General features: G+C 48.7%; 2 protein-coding genes across 2 annotated transcripts in view; one reads left to right on the forward strand and one right to left on the reverse strand.

The window, feature by feature from the left end:
• LIPG (lipase, endothelial) overlaps positions 1–13,768 on the reverse strand; it is a gene marked incomplete at its 3' end in the record, with an annotated part of 19,009 nt that extends 5,241 nt beyond the window's left edge. The window contains exon 1 of the mRNA XM_009895146.1: positions 12,334–13,768. Within this exon, the coding sequence (XP_009893448.1) occupies positions 12,334–13,768 (1,435 nt within the window). The remainder of the gene's footprint in view (positions 1–12,333) is intronic.
• Positions 13,769–15,082: 1,314 nt separating this feature from the next.
• Positions 15,083–16,740, forward strand: RPL17 (ribosomal protein L17). Its single transcript, XM_009895144.1, has 4 exons — positions 15,083–15,208; positions 15,508–15,606; positions 16,132–16,323; positions 16,664–16,740. Exons 1-4 carry the CDS (start codon positions 15,107–15,109, stop codon positions 16,709–16,711), a joined length of 441 nt encoding a protein of 146 aa, XP_009893446.1. The 5' UTR covers positions 15,083–15,106; the 3' UTR covers positions 16,712–16,740.
• Positions 16,741–17,033: the final 293 nt, after the last annotated feature.

Here is a 17,033-nt window from a genome sequence, read left to right on the forward strand (position 1 = left end):
CTTCCTTTCCTATTCCCATTCCATTCCATTCTCTCATAGCTCTTGTACACACAGCAGGTTGTGGCTGGGGACTACTGCTCTTCTCTTGGGGACCGTTCCCAGCCCCTCTTCGTTTCTGACTCGGCAGAATGAATACATGTTCTGGGAGCAATTCGAGCATCTTGTGTTTCAGGAGGCTGGAGATGATGCTAACTGCTTCTCTCCAGGGAGCGTGGGTTTGAGTGGAGCGTCCTGAGGACGCAGCTTCTCTTGCAGATGTTTGGTCCCCCTCGAGGAGCAGCAGCCTAACAGCAGTGCCTTAAAAAAGAAAGGACAGAGGTTTCTCAGCTGCTGGCCCACTACCGGACTTAGTCTTGCAGGAAATGAATCAACTAAGCCTCATCACAAACCCTTCATCATTTTAAAAATTTCCTGATGCCAACAAAACCCCATTAGACCGTCGGTCACTGCGATGTCTTCCCATTTTTCCTCTCGTGTCTTTGCATCCAGCTGTTGCCTCTTGCCATTGTAATGCTGTGACGATAGGTGGGGACGTGTACTCCTTTTGTCCGTGCAACGCCACGCTCTGGGCAGGATGGGGTCCTGCTCTTCACCGTTGGCTTCCGAGAATGACAGGAGCAGTGAGAATAGCTTCGCAACAGCGAGGAGGAAGCGCATCAAAATAATCCCTGGCTGCTTCGGCCCAAAGGTGACGATCAGCCGGGGAGATGCTCGGGAGCTGTTGTGATGGGCATCATATAGATGGAGGGAGTGTGGCTCCGCACTGACCTCACTGTAACCCTAACGGCCTGGGACGGGGGTGGGGGAAGAAGGCTCCCACCCAGAGCTGCTCGGAAAATAACAGTTCATTAAGGCTAAGAATTTTAAGGAGAAATTCCTAGTTTTGATTAGTTTTTCACTGGGAAATAGTTCATGGCTCCCGGGTGGAATTTCTGGATATTGTACTAAGTAATAAATAACTAAACCAGGGTAAAATGGGTAATAATTCCCCTTAAAAGAGCCAGAAGCTCAATATTTACAGCACTTGTCGAGACGTTGGAGGCTTTAACCCAGCAGCTGGTGTGAGCGGGGCAATGCCTGGGGAGATACTGGCTGTTCTTGGAGGCCTCTTTCTGCCTTTCTTATTCTCTCCATCCCCACTGTGATGTCCTAAAGATCTCAGTTCGGTCCAACAGCAGAACAGGAATGGTTTTGAAATCATTATAGGAAATGGGAAGACATCCCGCTCAGCTGTAGCCACAAGCTCTTTGCAGGTGTGTGCTGGGCGGCTGCGGTCAAGGCTGATGTCTTCTTCAGCACCAAATGTGGTGAGACAGAGAAGAGCCATCAGGTGTGGAGGCAGAAAGGCTGCGAGAGGAGTTAAGCTTCTGTCTTAGTAGCAAAAAGCTAAAATCGGTATGATATGTAAATTAATATGCCCAAACATTTAAAGGTCTTGGAGTCTGCTGGTGATCACAGGGAAGGATTAGAGAGGTTTTTCATTCGCAGCATTTAATTTGAGAGGTTTCCACGTCCGTGCACCCAGCGATGAGACCCTTTCAGTGCCATTTCCATATGAGCAGAACATCTCAGACCCAGGTTACAGTCAGTGTCTTCTGCGGGAGCTCAGCATAAGGAAACTGAAGTCAGGAGTCTATTACAAAACAACCGTATTTAATGTTTTTATTTCCCTGTCTTTAAAAGGACCATACTGACACCTCCTTTCCTTGCAGCAAGAAGTACGAATGAACCGCACCATCAAAGAGCTGAGCGTTAAGGGAAAAGGGAAAATCCTTCAGCATCGCACGACCTCTTTAAAGACCTGCAGAGGTAGAGGAATTCTGGCGGGAGCGGCTCTGGAGATCACAAGGAAAATAAAAAGCATCACGGTACGTGAACGGCAGTGCTGATGTGGCATCCCGCATTCTGCCGGGGATGACCCGCCTTAGGAATAGCAGCAGAGAGAGCGTTTTGCTGCCCAGGGCAGGGTACCACCGCCTCCTCGGTGAGTGGCCACAGGAGGGATTTGCATGGTAGTCCCGTGGCTAAGATTGCATCCCTTCGTAGTCACCTCACTCAGAAGGCATGAGTGCAGCACTTGGCTCGAGTGAACCCTCCTCAAGGGGAAAAATGGTGGTTCTTGGGTTTGTGGGGCGCTTGTTACTGAAAGCAATGGCACAACAAGAGTCAAAGATGCTCCTATTAAGGATTGCGCATTTGCACAAGCCAAAGATTGATTTCGTTGCTTCAGGTCAGCTATTCAGCATCAGGGCGCAATTAGTGCTATTCTGCAAATTTTTAATTCCACATATAGAAACTTGAGAGTGTTTTCCACACCCTCCATTCTTCCTGCCTGCTTTTTCTGCATTTTCATTCCTTTTCTCCAATGAAGGAGGGAGTAGGATTTGCAGGAGAGGAGGCGGGGGGAAAGAGAGGAATTGTTCTCTTTTTTTTTTTTTTTAGTTATAAAACGGTTTTTCTTTTTGATTATAAAACACAGCCCAGACAGTAGAATTTAGTGGGATTGGTGTTAGTTTCCCTCTTAGCTCCTTCTGCCGAATTTGTTTCTGAGATGATGGGGGAGGAGGGGTAGAGACGGGGCTGGAGAACGAACCCAGAGAGGGAAGGGCTCCTCAAGATGGCAGCAACCTCCGGGTGCACCGAACTGGGGCGAAGGCCACAGGAGGACTCGCTTATCAAACGGGCGTGCGGAGCTGACTGCACCCCAAAGGGTCCGCGGTCCTGGAGAGGCAGCTCTGCGGGGAATAACATCTCAGGTTAATCCTTGCATCACCCCGTGCCTGCTTAGCCCAAGACCTCTTGGTTTGTCATCATCCCATCACGCCACCAATTATTTTATACATAGCGCTGACTAGAGGCGGGAGATGTTACTTATACGGCACAGTTTCTGCTATGGATATTTTTGTTCTGTGAGCATCAAACTGGGTGAAAGCAGGCCTTGATGTCTTTGTTTCGCAGCCGTTCCTTACCCCACGCAGTCTCTCCTCCCCTCCTCAGCCTTTCAAATACAGCCCCTCTACGAACAGGCTTTACAGGGCCAATACTTCATATCCCTCGATAGGTTTGCTCGCTTACAGAAGAGGCTAATCTCCATCAGGTTATGAAATCAGCTCACATGCTTCAGTGGCATTACCCACTATTGATATCCCTGTTCGAAGTAATTGTCCCGTTAGTCGCAAATTTACTTTACCAAAAAGCCCCCAGCATGTAATCCTTAGATGAATGCCTTTGATTGTGAGGGAATATTTACAGCTGACCCTGCCAGCAGTCTGCAAACCTGCAATGGGCCTCCTGTCCCACATTAAATCCGCTGGCATCTGTTCCGGGGTTCTTATCAAGCACATGCTCTGTTGGTGCAGTGTTTGGGCTGTAGCGCTCGCGGATACGGTGGGCCTTGAAGAATAAATCCCCGCATTCCTGTGAAATGCTAATTCTTGTGAACGTTGTCACACAGGGAGGAACGTTACAGTTTGTACCTGCCTCCGGGCATCGCCGTCTGCAGGGAGGTTTCCAGAAGGCTTTGATCCCCACCGGCAGCCCCCTCCACATGGCAGGTCCTGCCGCTGGACCACCCTTCACCAAGGACAAACTTCTTCTTGGCCACTCTTTGTTGTGCCATTTTCCCAGATGTGTCTAAGTGACATGAAGTGATTTTTATCTCAATTCACCCCTGCCCATGCCTTGCATTAGTCCCCACGTTGCTCTGATTGAGCGTGTCATTCTTGCAGAGACCCTCAGGTGATCTTACCCCATCTCCAGCCACAGCAGAGCTATGCAGGAGCACAGGCTGAAAGCCAGGGAATACTCAGCGTGTCCTGACATCTATTCCCTGTGTCCAAGCGGACAAGCATAATTCAGTGGCTTGTCATTCCCAGCACATCCCATGGTACGTGAGGTGGATCCAGACCACTTGGCTGCTTTGTGTCGGACAGAAGACCCAGCGGTGGGTGGTGGGCCTGCCCCATCCACGCTGCAGACAAGGATGTCTGTGCCGAGGAATGACGTGTATTTTCTCTCTTCTTACACCTTTACCCAAAGCCCATGCTTTTCCATCCAAGCTGTATGAATGCTGAGCATGTTTGGGCTTGAACATGGATTTGGAGCTCAGCCCACTGGCAGTGGAGAGGTGCCGTGGGTGGCCAGGGGGATGTTTGCTTCTGCTCCCTTCGGAGGTCCTATTTTGGTCTCAGAAGTTGGTGATCACTTGACCCTCAGATGGTGGACGGTGTGTCCCCCAGCAGCGCTTCTGCCTTAGCTCTCCTGCATCCAGCAAAGGGAAAAGATTAAAAAAATAATAAATTACTAACACCGCTCCCCTGCCTTTTTTGTAAGTGGAGCTGCTAGAGAATCAAGAGGGGAGTTTGGGGGACGGTTGTTTGGTTCAGGGATTGCTTTAGAATGCATATCCTTATCCTCATGCTTTTTCTTCAAATCGGCAGGAATAGTTGGCCCAAGTCTGGAGCAGATGTTGAAGCGCTGTTAGTGAGAGGTACTCAGCACTCAGCCACACTGCAGCTCGAGCAGAGACCGTAAGAACCGGCAGAGCGGGCAGCGGCTCTCCTGCCTAGTCCAAGTCTGGAGCAGATGTTGAAGCGATGTCAGTGAGAGGTATTCAGCACTCGGCCAGACTGCAGCTCGAGCGGAGACCGTAAGAACTGGCAGAGCGGGCAGCGGCTCTCCTGCCTGCTCGGAGGGGTCTGTCAGACCGGGGCACAGCTCTGTCTTCGGGCTCATTTCTGGTAATTAGCAGCTAAAAGATCTTGAGAGTTGGCATTTTGGCAAAATAATTAGAAAGCTGACATCTCTTTTTCTGAAAACCTCCCAGACTAAACCCCAAACCAGCCAACTAGAGCTTGATTTTCAACACTCTTAAATCCACTTTAAATTTATCTCGGTGGCACTCAGGCTTTCAAAACTGATCCTGCAAATCTGGACGGACACCACAATGAGGAAACTCTGTGCATGCAACTTCCCAGTGCCTACAGGAAAGGAGTTATTTATTAAAACCAATTAATTTGTTACTGTAGCAAAGCCCTATAAAAATATATGATGTTAGTTCTCACCATTATTGCTAATTTGCACCCAAGCTTTATAGTTGCAAATCTCAGGTGATTCTTTCTTCCTAAGCTGCGTTGGGTCAGACAGCTCATGCGCGTTCTTCTTCTCTTTGTGGTCCTGACTGCTGATTTGGGTGGGTTTTTAGGAGATCCTTTGGCGGTGTTTTACTGTGATTCACATTAAAGAGGAATGGTATTTTAAACCGCAAACAGACTTTATGCAGTATCTTCTGTTTTTTTCAGAAAAAGTGTGACAAATAGTTTGGGGCTTGGAAATAAGCAGCACAAGACGGTGCTGTGTATCATCAAGGTCGGTATAATTTGTTCTCCAGCACCTTGTTTTCATTTACCCTCTCCTTTGAACCTTTTGCCTTCTCAAATGTGAGCAGGGTGTAGCGCTGGGAACTGCCTGAGACAGGGGAAAGCCTTGAGCCATCCTTGGAGATACGTGGAGCCTCCTGCTCGCCTCAGATGTTGGCTTTACTTATACCAACTTTACTTATACCGAAATATTACTTATTTCATTTTTCACCAGCTTGCACGTTTTACTTTGAGAACCCATCAGTTATCCCATCCCTGAATCTGGTCTCACTCCTCGGTGTCTCAATGAAAAGGACATCTATCGCGTGCGTTTGCAGCGCATGTAATAGAAAGATGGGAAAGAATGAGGTGCCCCTGAGGATGCCGGTCCCCCGCTGGGCTCTGCTTCACCCTCTGGCCATTTATTGCTAATTGCCTAACTTCTCTCATTTATTGCGTTTATTGAGTGTGTGGATCTTATTAGAAAGAGTCAGTGGCTCTGTAATTAATTAAGAAAAGCTCAGGGCATTTCTTAGTACTTTGTACTTGTGTTCCTGCCTGTGATGTACAGACATTGCCGATATTCATCCCGGGAACTCTCAGTCCAAGGACAGCCAGGCAGACAGACTGAGGTCAGGGCAGAAGAAAAACAAGAGGGCTTTTCTGCACAGGTCGGTGATACACTTTGCGGCACAAGGGTGATATTTTCTAAGCGGAGCACAATGTGGGAGGTGCGAGCAGAGACCTGCCGGGTGGGCAGGAGTGGGGAGTGGTGGCAGGAGACGTGCCTGGTCTGGGGTATGGGTGCGGGATCCCCGGTTGTAATGCTCCTTCCTTGCATTTGCAATGCTAACTCCACGACCCCCGTCTCCCGCCCCGTGCCCGTGCAGTTGGCGTTGTGTCCCCGCACGCTGCAGGTCCAGCACCTGACTGAGTCACGGGATGGCCGTGGGATGGGGTGGGAGCCGGAGGTGTGCTACCTAAGAGGGCCCCGCGTTCAGCGGATGCCTGCCGCAGCCTTGCCCGGCGCTCCCTACCCATCATATGACCTTCCCGAGCACCGGCATGTGACTGGGCCGTGCACGCTGGAAAAGACCATGCGGAGCGGAGAGGAGAGGTTGAAGAGGGGGAGGGCGGCTCAGCTAGAGAGGATTAGTAAGCGTGGACAGATAGGGAAAGCTTTGAAAGAGGGGGCTTGTGTCAGAGTTGTTGCAATAGCGAATGGAGGGGAGGGTAGCTGGATGATGGGAAGAGGGAGGGAAGGAGCGAGCCAGGAGGGAGGGATGACCTCAGAGGTGACATTTGGGATCAAAGCGGGGAGGTCTGTGTCTTGCAGAGAGGGAGATGCTGCAATTGTTACAACAGCAGAGAGCAGAAACTCGGGGAAAATCTCTGACAATAAGGATAGGAAGGAATGAACACAGGAACCACATGATGGGATGATAAATGAAGCTGCTGGAAGGGTTGCTACGGACATCGAGTTTGGAAGAGGGTAGATGTTCAGGGCTGTAGCTTCTTGCCGTGTCGTGAACAGAAACCTGTCTCCTGGCTGCAACTTCCGCACAGGTTGTGATAACAGGCATCATCCAACCTCATTTCCCAGGGTCCGAGCAGCTCTCTGCTGTGGTTCAGAACAGAGAGGGCTGCAGGGATGACAAAGACGGGCCCTGCCTGCGAGGACCAGTCCTGCCTCGCGTCCCTCCGTACGGTGTCTGTCAGCAGGGAGGTGGAGGTGCAGAAGGCCCTGGAAGAGAAGAACAGTTTTGATTGTGGTTTATCAGCTGATCCAGAGGAGCTCCTCAACAAGGCAGCTGTGGAAACACAAAGCAGATAATAATGGGGGAGACTTCTTTGATCCATTTTGGTTAGCAGATGCAATGCAAGAAATGGATGGAGTTCCAGGCTGTGTTTCGTAGTACAGAACACACTCAGCTTTAGACATGTTGACAGGATGCACAGATCAAGAAAAGTTGAGGTCGGAAGGGGCCAGCGGAGATTGTCTAGAGCAACCCCCCTGCAGCTCAAAGCAGGGTGAGCCAGAGCTGGTTGCCCAAGATACTGCCCAGTCGTATTTTTATTTCAAAGGATGGAGACTCCACAGCCTCTCTGAACCACCTGTTCTGGGGTTCAACCATCCTCACAGTAAAAAAAAAAAAAAAAAAAAAGGGTTTCTCTCATGTTTAAACAGGATTCCCTATATTTTAATTTGTGCCTGAGATGTGGACGCAAACTGTGGGCGATATCCCCGATTCCAGGGATATTTTTGGCTTCATTAACCAAAAGCACATTTTAAAGCAGTACTTCTCAGTTATGAGCCAGACAGGTCAGAGCAAACCTAAGCCCAGGATTTAATTTATCCCAAATAGTGTTTATGATCAGGCACTTACATGATGTCTTTATTTACTGCCTTACTCATCAAGGCGATTGGCTGGTCCGTTTCTGGCAGTGAAAACCATGAACGAGCAGTCATAGACCTGCACAACCTGCGTAAATGGTTTGCTGGCAAGAAATACACTGAATAAACACAAATTTCAGCTACAAGGTTATTTAATCACACAGGAGGTTTGTTTTACAGGTGATTCCCTCCTAGCTGGGCGTGCAGGGGTTGGATGAACCCGTAGCTCTGGGACAATATGCCAAAAAACGTTGAGTATTAAGACAATCTCACCGATTGCTGTGGGGTTTTTTTTGTTGTTTTGACCACGGTCCTGGCTGGCTGGGCACCAGCAGCGTGGGGAAGGTGCCGTGCCTGCTGCGTCACGCTTCAGCAGCGGTGACGGTAAGGACAGATACTCAGCTGTCACGGCGCCGAGCTCCCTTGGCTGTTTCCTCACCCCTGGACTGCGTACAGCATATCCGCAAGAGAAATGAATAGACTGTAGCTAACCTCTGCTTGTAAAGAATTCCCTGTGTTTTAGGAGGACACACGGGGAATCAAAAGCATTCCAGGAATATATAACATAATCGAGCTCTTTAAGTGACCAAGACAGAATTACTGATGCAGAGCAAAACTCCTAGAGTGTCTTGTCCTGGTCAGTCCATCTTCTGGAGATGCATTGCCTCCTTTTCCAAGCCCACAGATCGTGCTCCTGGGACTCACTGCCTGGGTCGAAAGATTTTAGGACATTGGTTGCGGCAAGTGGCTTTAGGTGGCGAACTGACCTACCACGTGTCCAAACGCCGCCGCCTTGCTGACCGTAGGAGGAAAAAGCAAAGAACGGGAGTGAGCTGTCCCTCTGGAGGAGCCACGCACCTGGGAGGTGGAGTGCAGGAGCCCAGAGGCTGGTCAGGAGAGAGGAGTTGAGGGAAAGAAAGCACGGCAGCTGTCTGAAGGCTGGAGAGCTTTCAGTGTTTGCAGCTCCAGCCTTCAAGCTGGTTTCAATTCAAAATGAGTATTGGGTGCCTTTGTCTTCACGATTTTTCTGCTTAACCATTAGGACAAAAGCAACCCATTTGTATGTAATTTTGTGAATGACAGTTAATATCCCCACATAACCCTTGGGCTGCAAAATCTGAGTCTGTAAGATGAATGCCAAGAAATCTAGAGAAAAGTTTAAAGAATTGGCTTCTTTTTTCTGAGCAAAGAACCGCTCAAAACCCCCTCCTGTAGCACAGCGGACATACAGTATGTTTTAGCGAGCCGGAGTTAAGCTTGGCCAGTCGGCCCCAGTGGACCTACCTGTCAGGGGGATTTTAGCACGAATCCTCCTGTTGTTCCACCTGCCCCTCTGTTAGAAGTTACTGTCCCCAAGCAGGGTGGCAAAGGCAGATGTGTGCCTTGAGCTGTGACAGAGTAGGGGCTAAACGGAATGCTTTGGCCTCTGAACTGGCTGGCTGAGGACAGGCACAGGTTGGCTTCTGTCACATCTCCTGTGGCAGCGTTAGAGCTGCTGGAAGGTGAGCAGAGGGGTTCTACGGCTGGAGGTGACCTCTCTTTTTGGTTCCAGACCTGCTGTGAAAACACAGCCCTGGCCAGTCCCTGGAGCTCACCTCTCCCTCTGGCCAGGAGGGATGGTGGCTATCAAGGGCGTTGACTGATTGTCACTTGGGATGACATCTGGCTTGGCAATTCACGTAGGACTGATAAGGCTGCTTGTTTATTCATAGCTAAATCCACAAAAGGACTTATGTGATACAACATTCCTGTACCTGTACGCAACCTGTTGCCTGCCGGGCTCTTCCAGGGCAGGTTGCAGCCCCCTTCAAGCCCCAGGAGCAGGACCAGAGGAGAGGTGTGAAACCACCTCATTGGGGGCTGCTTGGCAGAAAACCCGTAGCAGGAAGGACGGGAACATCTTTGCCACAGAATAACCTCTGGCCGCCTGGTTAGGATGCAACTTTGAAACCTCTCAAGGGAAGAAAAGTGAAAGTGGGTCTCCCACATCCTGGGAGTGCGCTGTGGCCACCGTGCTGCTGGGCTGAGATGGGCACTACCGCTTTCTGCAGCCGCATCGCAGGAGAAGGTAGAAACCATTGCTGTCCTTGCGATCAGCCCTTCCCGGGAGGATGCTACCAGCAGGAGCTTCCAGAGTACAAAGTAGTGGAACAGTACAGGTCTGAACACAGTTGATTCTTTGCTTTCAGTGCCTGCTGGGAGAGTGAGGTCTTCCTGGGCATGCACAGCACAATCACCAGCACTGGGTGGTATGGACAGGGGAGCTGTGAGGGCTGAGGAATTTCAGGTAAAGTCCTATGGAGTTGAGATTCCAGTAAGATTAGGAGGCAGCTGCTTCCTACGCAGGAGCTTTCAGAAACATGATTTTGGACTTACGTGCCTACATGCTCTGCTTAGGACCCAAAAACTCTTTTTGAGTCAGCTCACGCAAGCTAAATATCCAAGGCAGCTGGTGCATTGGGGGAATAATCTGGGTAAACCTCGACAAGGGCACATGCTCAGCTGCCCCAGCCCTGATCTCAGCACCAGATATGTGCTAGGCTGCCTCTGAGAGCAGTTGTTAACCTCCCAACAAAGATGAAAACACGCATCTCATTTCCTGACACCATCCGCAGAAGCTCCTACCTCTACATTTCCACCATTGCAAGCCCTCAGCAGCTGATCATAAACAGTTCCACGTGTCGGGGAAAGAGAAAACGTAAGTAACAGAAAACATCCCCTGTTTGTTTTGGATTCGACTGATGAACACAACGACCATGTGACAATTCCAACCATGTGTCAACTACTTATGTTTCACGTCCCTCTCTCCTGCCTTCTCTGAATGTCTTGTTGCTTTTGTGCTCTGCTGTTAAGAAGAAGCTGTGTGAAAAGGTGCTTCCCATGGAAAGGCCGGTTTCCACCACCAGCACTGGTTTCCTACGTAGAGGCAGGTGTGGAGAGGAGGGCAGAAACGACGAAGGAGTAAAGTTGCATTCATGTGGGCTGTGAGAGGAGATTCCCCCAGTATGGCGGGGAAGGCCATGGAAGTGCTTGAGAACCTCAGCTTTTGCTAGTTTTAATTTATTCCATCTGGAAAGTTAGCACTTTTGGAAATATTACTGTTCTTGTTCCATAGGAAGGAGAACTGAAACACTAAGAAAGTGTTGGAAGTCATTGCTGAGATCTCTTTTTATGTATTTATTGCTTCCTCGAAGACATGAGACCCCAGAGGAGATGCTTTTTCTGGTTTGTTTATTTTTCTCTAGTAATGCTTGGCTTAGAAAGGCTGTCATGTGTCTATTTTGGTGGTGCTGATCCTCCTCTGCATTACCGGTATGCCAAGATGGTTGTGTGTACTAAGGTGCCAAGTGACTTGTAATCCCATGGATGATGATGGAAGTGCTAACTGTTGAAAACACATCTTGAGTATCTCAAAATCATAGACTCATAGAATGGTTTGGGTTGGAAGGGACCTTGAAGACCATCCAGTCCCACCCCCTGCCATGGGCAGGGACACCTCCCACCAGCCCAGGTTGCCCAAGGCCACGTCCAGCCTGGCCTTGAACACCTCCAGGGATGGGGCCTCAACAACCTCTCTGGGCAACCTGTTCCAGTGCCTCACCACCCTTAAAGTGAAAAACTTCTTCCTAATGTTTAATCTAAACCTGCCCTCTTCCAGTGTGTTCTTCTGAGTGTGGGCTGCTAACTCTTTCTTTTCATGGGAACCTTGTATATAAAAAGAAGAAATAATATTTGCCCGCATCCCAGCAGGTTTCCCTGCTTTGAGATCGGTGCTCATAAGTTCCTTGGAGACTTTGCAGAAAGCTCCTCCTTGAAAGCAAAGTAAAAGGCACCTTTTAAGGCAGGTAAATGGAGAACTGCAGTCAGAATCAGAGCTCTACACTTTCCAGCCACATAAATATTTGTGATAGTTCAAATATTTCCCTCTTCTCATCCGGGTGAAATCCTAGCTTCAAAGCTTTGGGGTTTTTTAGCGCTCAACAAGACATCCAAAAATAGCCTGGTGGTCAGAGTATTTACATGGGTGGTAAGTTCTTGCTCTTATTTCTAAACGCAGCGTTGAACCCAGACTCTCTCGTGCCAGGGAGGTGCCAGCACACCAGACCGCTGGCCGCTCGGGAAGATGTTTCGCTTTTTTTCTCCACTCTGCCAAACTTTTCTCGACGAGCCTTTTGCTGGAAGCGGGGTACCACTGTCAGGAAATGTTTTGGTTTTCTTGAACTGCTGCTTTGTCACATTTCCCAAGCAGTTCTAGTGGCAAACGCAGCCTATAATGGAAAAAAAAAAAGAAATATTTTATTTTAATAAGTGTGTCTTTGATTTTTTTTTATAATGGTGCAGTTGCAATTTAAAAACATGAATCTCTTTAGGCTGATCTCTTGGACTACCTCTGTTAAGGGATGTGCTGCTCTCTATTCTCATCCTGAACTGCCATCTAGCTGCGGCCCGTGGGTTTGCTCCTTGGTCCGGTCCCAACTGATTTCTGGGCTGCAAACCACACTGGCCTTGAGCTGAGGGTTAATAAAAGCGTGTCCTGGCTCCAGTGTCAGCCTTTCCTGACCCAAACAGCTCTCCCCATACGCAGCACGGGGCACGGGGCTGAGCCTGGGGCTGCGGGGAGCCCTGCGCAGGCGCCTCGCTGCGCCCACAGTCGCGGAATTGTAGAATCGTCTAGGTGGGAAGGGACCTTGAAGATCGAGTCCCACACTCGTGGAATTGTAGATTCATCTAGGTGGGAAGGGACCTTGAAGACCATCGAGTCCCACACTCGTGGAATTGTAGATTCATCTAGGTGGGAAGGGACCTTGAAGACCATCGAGTCCCACACTCGTGGAATTGTAGATTCATCTAGGTGGGAAGGGGCCTTGAAGACCATCGAGTCCCACACTCGTGGAATTGTAGATTCATCTAGGTGGGAAGGGACCTTGAAGACCATCGAGTCCCACACTCGTGGAATTGTAGATTCATCTAGGTGGGAAGGGACCTTGAAGACCATCGAGTCCCACACTCGTGGAATTGTAGATTCATCTAGGTGGGAAGGGACCTTGAAGACCATCGAGTCCCACACTCGTGGAATTGTAGATTCATCTAGGTGGGAAGGGACCTTGAAGACCATCGAGTCCCACACTCGTGGAATTGTAGATTCATCTAGGTGGGAAGGGACCTTGAAGACCATCGAGTCCCACACTCGTGGAATTGTAGATTCATCTAGGTGGGAAGGGACCTTGAAGACCATCGAGTCCCACACTCGTGGAATTGTAGATTCATCTAGGTGGGAAGGGACCTTGAAGACCATCGAGTCCCACACTCGTGGAATTGTAGATTCATCTAGGTGGGAAGGGACCTTGAAGACCATCGAGTCCCACACTCGTGGAATTGTAGATTCATCTAGGTGGGAAGGGACCTTGAAGACCATCGAGTCCCACACTCGTGGAATTGTAGATTCATCTAGGTGGGAAGGGACCTTGAAGACCATCGAGTCCCACACTCGTGGAATTGTAGATTCATCTAGGTGGGAAGGGACCTTGAAGACCATCGAGTCCCACACTCGTGGAATTGTAGATTCATCTAGGTGGGAAGGGACCTTGAAGACCATCGAGTCCCACACTCGTGGAATTGTAGATTCATCTAGGTGGGAAGGGACCTTGAAGACCATCGAGTCCCACACTCGTGGAATTGTAGATTCATCTAGGTGGGAAGGGACCTTGAAGACCATCGAGTCCCACACTCGTGGAATTGTAGATTCATCTAGGTGGGAAGGGACCTTGAAGACCATCGAGTCCCACACTCGTGGAATTGTAGATTCATCTAGGTGGGAAGGGACCTTGAAGACCATCGAGTCCCACACTCGTGGAATTGTAGATTCATCTAGGTGGGAAGGGACCTTGAAGACCATCGAGTCCCACACTCGTGGAATTGTAGATTCATCTAGGTGGGAAGGGACCTTGAAGACCATCGAGTCCCACACTCGTGGAATTGTAGATTCATCTAGGTGGGAAGGGACCTTGAAGACCATCGAGTCCCACACTCGTGGAATTGTAGATAGGCTTTAATAAAAGTTTGTCTTTTCTCTCCGCAGCATGCAAGTCCCGGGGATCCAACCTGCGAGTGCATTTCAAGGTACGCGGTGTGGGCATAGTAGGAAGTGCAAATTCATTTGTTTGGAGGTTGATTTTTTGGCTTTTTTTTGAAGGAGGTGTCTTTTCCTCTCATGTATTGCTATCATAGTTAAGGGCATTAGTACAGGTTATGGCCGTTTGCTTTAGCTGCTTGTGATGGTTTTTGTCCACAGGATCAAAACCAAGATGATGTGTCCTAAAAAGCTTCCCGTCTAACATAGATAATAAAATACAACAGGAAAGCAGTTGCAGTGAATTTAGCAGGAGGAATTGAGCTAGCGTTAGATAAAGGAATTTGTTTCGTTTGCCTTACTCTGCCTTTTTGGTGGTTTGGAAAGAACGTGGTGTTGGTTTGAGCGTGCTGCCAGTCAAGACGTGTGGCTGGGGAGGCGTGTGGTGTTGGGCGTGAGGACCACGGGGGAGGACGTGGGTTCCTCTGGAGAAGGTTTAGGTGCTGCAGTGAGTTTAGGATTTGAGTTAACCACAAAACTGAGCAGATGCTTTTCTGCTCGGTGTTACATAGTACTGGTGAAAAGAGGGTTCCCTTATTTTGGTTTGCTCTTTCGTTGTGATCGCATGGGATTATAGTTTCTCTGTGTCTTTCGCATTGTCTTAAGCACTAATAGTTTATCCTTGATTTTTCTTTCTGAGCTTTTTCTTCTCTCCCCTCTATAATTCCCTTACGCTGAGCAAATGCTTTTCTGCTCGGTGTTACACAGTGCTGGTGAAAAGAGGTTTCCCTTATTTCGGTTTGCTCTTTCGTTGTGATCACGTGGGATTAGTTTCTCTGTGACTTTCACATTGTCTTAAGCACTAATAGTTTATCCTTGATTTTTCTTTCTGAGCTTTTTCTTCTCTCCCCTCTATAATTCCCTTACAGAGATAATTACATTGTAGCTTGTTTTCTCATTGCTTCCTCTGAGGTGCCATATTTGACATTTCAGTAGGAATTTGTCTTTCAGACTCCTGCTTTTTTTGGAATTAGTGGCTAAAGAGGAACCATGTAAAGTATAAATACTCAAATGTTAATTTTGCTGGTTAGAAAGATCTAGCCGTTAGGTAAAAAAACATAAAGACGTGCCAGAGCTGCAGTCAGTAATGGAAGTCATACCAAGGGTTAGAGCAGTAGGTAACAAAAAAATAAAGCATTGCGAATTATTCTTCACTTTTTAAATTACTGGGGGGGGAGTTGTGGGGGGGGGAGTTCTCGTGAGACCGCGCAGGCCATCAAGGGCATGCACATCCGCAAGGCCACCAAGTACCTGAAGGATGTCACCCTGAAGAAGCAATGTGTTCCCTTCCGTCGCTACAATGGGGGAGTCGGGAGATGCGCCCAGGTGAGGTCCGGGATGGAAACTTTGGCTGAGGCTGGTTAGAGAAGAGGGAAAAGAGGGTGCTGAGACAGTAGTCTGCTGTTGTTCATGATAATTTTATATATAAACTTAAGAGGGGGAAAAGAGTTATTCTTAATTCCAGTATATCAAGCATTGTGTCTACTTGCAGTGTCAGGTAATTCATCAAATTAATTATTTTGCTATGCAGTCTTAATAAAAAGGGAATGTAATGGTGAGTTACTGGTGTGTAAAGGGTAAGTTACGTTGTACCACGATAAAAACGAACTTTCCTCTTCTTCCAGGCCAAGCAGTGGGGCTGGACGCAGGGACGCTGGCCCAAGAAAAGCGCGGAGTTCTTGCTGCACATGCTCAAAAACGCGGAGAGTAATGCTGAGCTCAAGGTAGGCTGTGTAGATGTCATTAAATGTGCGGTGTTTGTGTCACGCTGTGCGTCAGCGCTCCTGAACTCGGTGGTAGGATGAGCCCTGCTTTGTGGGTGAAACCGAATTGTGTAGAGGTGTTGGTGTACTGTTATCAACTGTTTGGCATGAGTGTGGTTTAGATCTCTTAAAACCTACAAAACAAAGCAAAATCTGTGGGCTCTCGGTCGATTTGTGTTTTTGTAATGTACTCGGTGCTTAATTTGGTCACTTTGATGGCAGTGATGACTATCTTAGGACACCTTTGGAATAACCATGAGAAAACAATACTCTTTTTCTGAGCCATCAGCATCATTTTAAATTCATTGTGAAGCGTAGAAAGATGGTCAGGGTTTTCTGACTTCACCTGGTGCTTGCTTGGTAAACACTCTGTTCCGTGGCAGTGCGGAGTTTGGGTGTTTTATTTGCTCGCAGTTACGTGCAGGTTATTTATTTGAAGAGAAGAACAAGTCACGAGTTTTACCTTTCCCTCCCCTCCCCTCCCAGGGTCTTGACGTGGATTCTCTGGTGATTGAGCACATCCAGGTCAACAAGGCTCCCAAAATGCGTCGGCGCACCTACCGAGCGCACGGTCGCATCAACCCCTACATGAGCTCCCCCTGCCACATCGAGATGATCCTCACCGAGAAGGAGCAGATCGTTCCCAAACCAGAGGAAGAAGTCGCTCAAAAGAAAAAGGTACTTGGCAGCAGATCCTTCGTCCTGATCGGTGTGGGCATCACGAAACGCGAGTGTCGGTGCTTGGCAGGCAAAGGGGGTTGCTGTGATGACTATCTTAGGACACCTTTGGAACACCCATGAAAAAAAAATAAGTTGTTATTTCTGAGCAACCTCAATATTTCTCGTAAATGTGATGTTGAGAGCTGAGCGAGGCACTTCTTGGGGGTTGGTACCACACAGAGGGTTTGTTCGTCTTCCCAACAGTTATCAGTTCAAAGGAGGATGGTAAACTTAATTGTATGATGGTTTGGGAAGGTGTAGCCTCGCTGTTTTCTCATTTCTGTGTTTTGTTTTTCAGATTTCCCAGAAGAAGCTGAAGAAGCAAAAGCTGATGGCTCGGGAGTGAATCAGACGCAGCAGATGTACATAAATAAAATGGAAAAGTTAAGATTTATTGTGTGTGTTTCGTTGCTCTTTTAAGGCTGTAGGTGGGGCCCAGCGGCTCCGCTGGCGCGTGCAGAGCACTGCCACCCAAACCATGTTACTCGGCTGCGAGGATGCTGATGACATAAGATATTATTAATCTATAAAACGAGATAATTAGGTGCAGATGCTGGTGTTTGTTTCCCCCACACGCTGTCTGTGCCTGGGCACCGGCCAGCAGCAGCTCTGCGCCCTCAGCCGCGCTGCCGTTCGCTCCGTCGGCGACATAAAACCTTATTTAAGGG

Source organism: Charadrius vociferus, unplaced genomic scaffold (genome assembly GCF_000708025.1).
Source record: "Charadrius vociferus isolate BGI_N301 unplaced genomic scaffold, ASM70802v2 scaffold821, whole genome shotgun sequence".
Classification (NCBI taxonomy): domain Eukaryota; kingdom Metazoa; phylum Chordata; class Aves; order Charadriiformes; family Charadriidae; genus Charadrius; species Charadrius vociferus.